Source organism: Grammomys surdaster, unplaced genomic scaffold (assembly GCF_004785775.1).
Source record: "Grammomys surdaster isolate TR1022 unplaced genomic scaffold, NIH_TR_1.0 125504, whole genome shotgun sequence".
In the NCBI taxonomy this organism is placed as follows: domain Eukaryota; kingdom Metazoa; phylum Chordata; class Mammalia; order Rodentia; family Muridae; genus Grammomys; species Grammomys surdaster.
Window position 1 is genome coordinate 624,136 of NW_021620360.1, and position 1,814 is coordinate 625,949.

The 1,814-nt window shown below is 50.1% G+C and overlaps 1 protein-coding gene across 1 annotated transcript in view; it reads right to left on the reverse strand.

Annotated features, from left to right (window-relative positions):
• Positions 1-1,300, reverse strand: part of LOC114638107 (vacuolar protein sorting-associated protein 52 homolog) — a 6,971-nt gene extending 5,671 nt beyond the window's left edge. Inside the window, 3 exon segments of the mRNA XM_028786473.1 lie at positions 576-790; positions 999-1,066; positions 1,249-1,300. Of these exon segments, the coding sequence (XP_028642306.1) occupies positions 576-787 (212 nt within the window). The 5' untranslated portion in view covers positions 788-790; positions 999-1,066; positions 1,249-1,300.
• Between the last annotated feature and the right edge of the window lie 514 nt (positions 1,301-1,814).

Consider the following 1,814-nt stretch of genomic DNA (forward strand, 5'->3'; position numbering starts at 1 on the left):
AGAATTGCTCTGAGGAGCAAGGGAGGATGGGAGTGGTTAGACGGGGGACTCATCAGTCCCAAAACAGGCCCTTAAAACATCTCACGTGTCATTTCTGCCTTTCTCTGTGGTCTTATGCCTCCTCCTGCCTTCCAGATAATATGTATGAAGTTTTCATCTCTGAGCCACACCTCCTCAGGTGGCCCTGGATCACTCCTAAGCTGTGTCATATCCTATGGCAGCTAAAGCAGGGTTAGGAGGTTTTTGTTTTTGTTTTTGGTTTTTCGAGACAAGGTTTCTCTGTGTAGTCCTGGCTGTCCTGGAACTCACTCTGTAGACCAGGCTGGCCTTGAACTCAGAAATCTGCCTGCCTCTGCCTCCCAAGTGCTGAGATTAAAGGCGTGCGCCACCCCCACCCATCTAGGAGTTTTATTTTTAATTGGTCATTTTATGTATTTACATTTTGAATGTTATCTCCCTTCTCCCAAGCATGTGGTTACAGGCAGGAGCGAGCACACCTGGTTTCTACATGGTTCCTGACAACCCCAACCTGAAAACCTATGTTGTTAACTGTGTAGGTAACCCAGCCCATCCACCTTCTCTGGACATTATGACCCTTCAAACCAGTGACTCACGTGACCAGAGCAGAGGGCACCAGTAGCCCATCGACGAGTTCCCCAAGTTTTCCCCAAACTGCCTGTCGGTTACGAAGTCGGATGTTCATGGCCCCTGACTGTTCCTGAAGGGTCCGGATCTCAGAGCTGATGGAGCTGAGGTCGCTCTGAAAAGCTCCCAGCATCTGCTCCATGAGCTGTATGGAGGGCAGAAAGGATTGTGGGAACGACTCCCGGTGGATGGGGGTCGGGGACAAGTCTGTCACCCAAGTCTCTGAGCGAATACTCCAGTATCCAGCAACCAAGGAGAATGGGAGATCTTCATTTGTCCAAGGGGGACAAAAAAATACTAGGGAAAAAAAAAAAAAAAGGAAGAGCCGAAGGCAACAGGTGAGGGCCACCCACCTCCAGGACGGCATCACAGGCTGTGATCTGATTGTGCAGAGATGCTATGTTTTCACTCTCTTGGATATCTGACCCACAAAAGTCAAGGGCTTCACACTGAACACAGAGCTCTGCAGATTTGCAGTACCTGACCCCAAGTTCTCCCCAAAGTGACCTGAGAGAGACAACATCCCTGTGGGGCCTACCTGCATCACACACCCCCAAAATCCCATGTCAGTAGCACCCATCTGTTCCCTCTGCTGGAGGATACAGTCCCGGATTGATTTCTGCTCAATCTGCTGCAGCTCCAGCTCCACCTGCTTTGAATAGTGTCAGAGATCCACACCCTGGGGGGAATGACAAAGTCAGGAAGAAGCCATAGTGAATGGACACCAGAACAGACTGGGTGACTGGCTAGAGGGAAGCCACCAAGGTGAGGTGACACTGAGTAAGGGAAGGTGGGGGAGATCAGTGCAGTGGAGAACCTCACCATTCTGAGAACTTCCTTCACTAACTCATCCTCCAATTTTGCCTGGATGTGAACTGGAAACAAATTTACATTTAGGGTCCCCTGCCACACCTCCCTCTGCCCACACTGGGCACATACAAGCCACACCATCTCCCCTTCCCTTCCAGACCCCATCCTCTCCAGTTATAGGCACAGTGCTTTGCCTGGTGGGACTTTCTGCTGTTTCGGCTCCTCATGGTCTTCTCAACCACAGATCAAAAATACTAAAGTGTGACCTGTAAGATCTAAAATGTGTGGCATTCTGAGAAGCTGAAGAACCTCTCACTCCGCCTTGGATATGAAACATCTTTGCTCCGTCATTTCTGCAA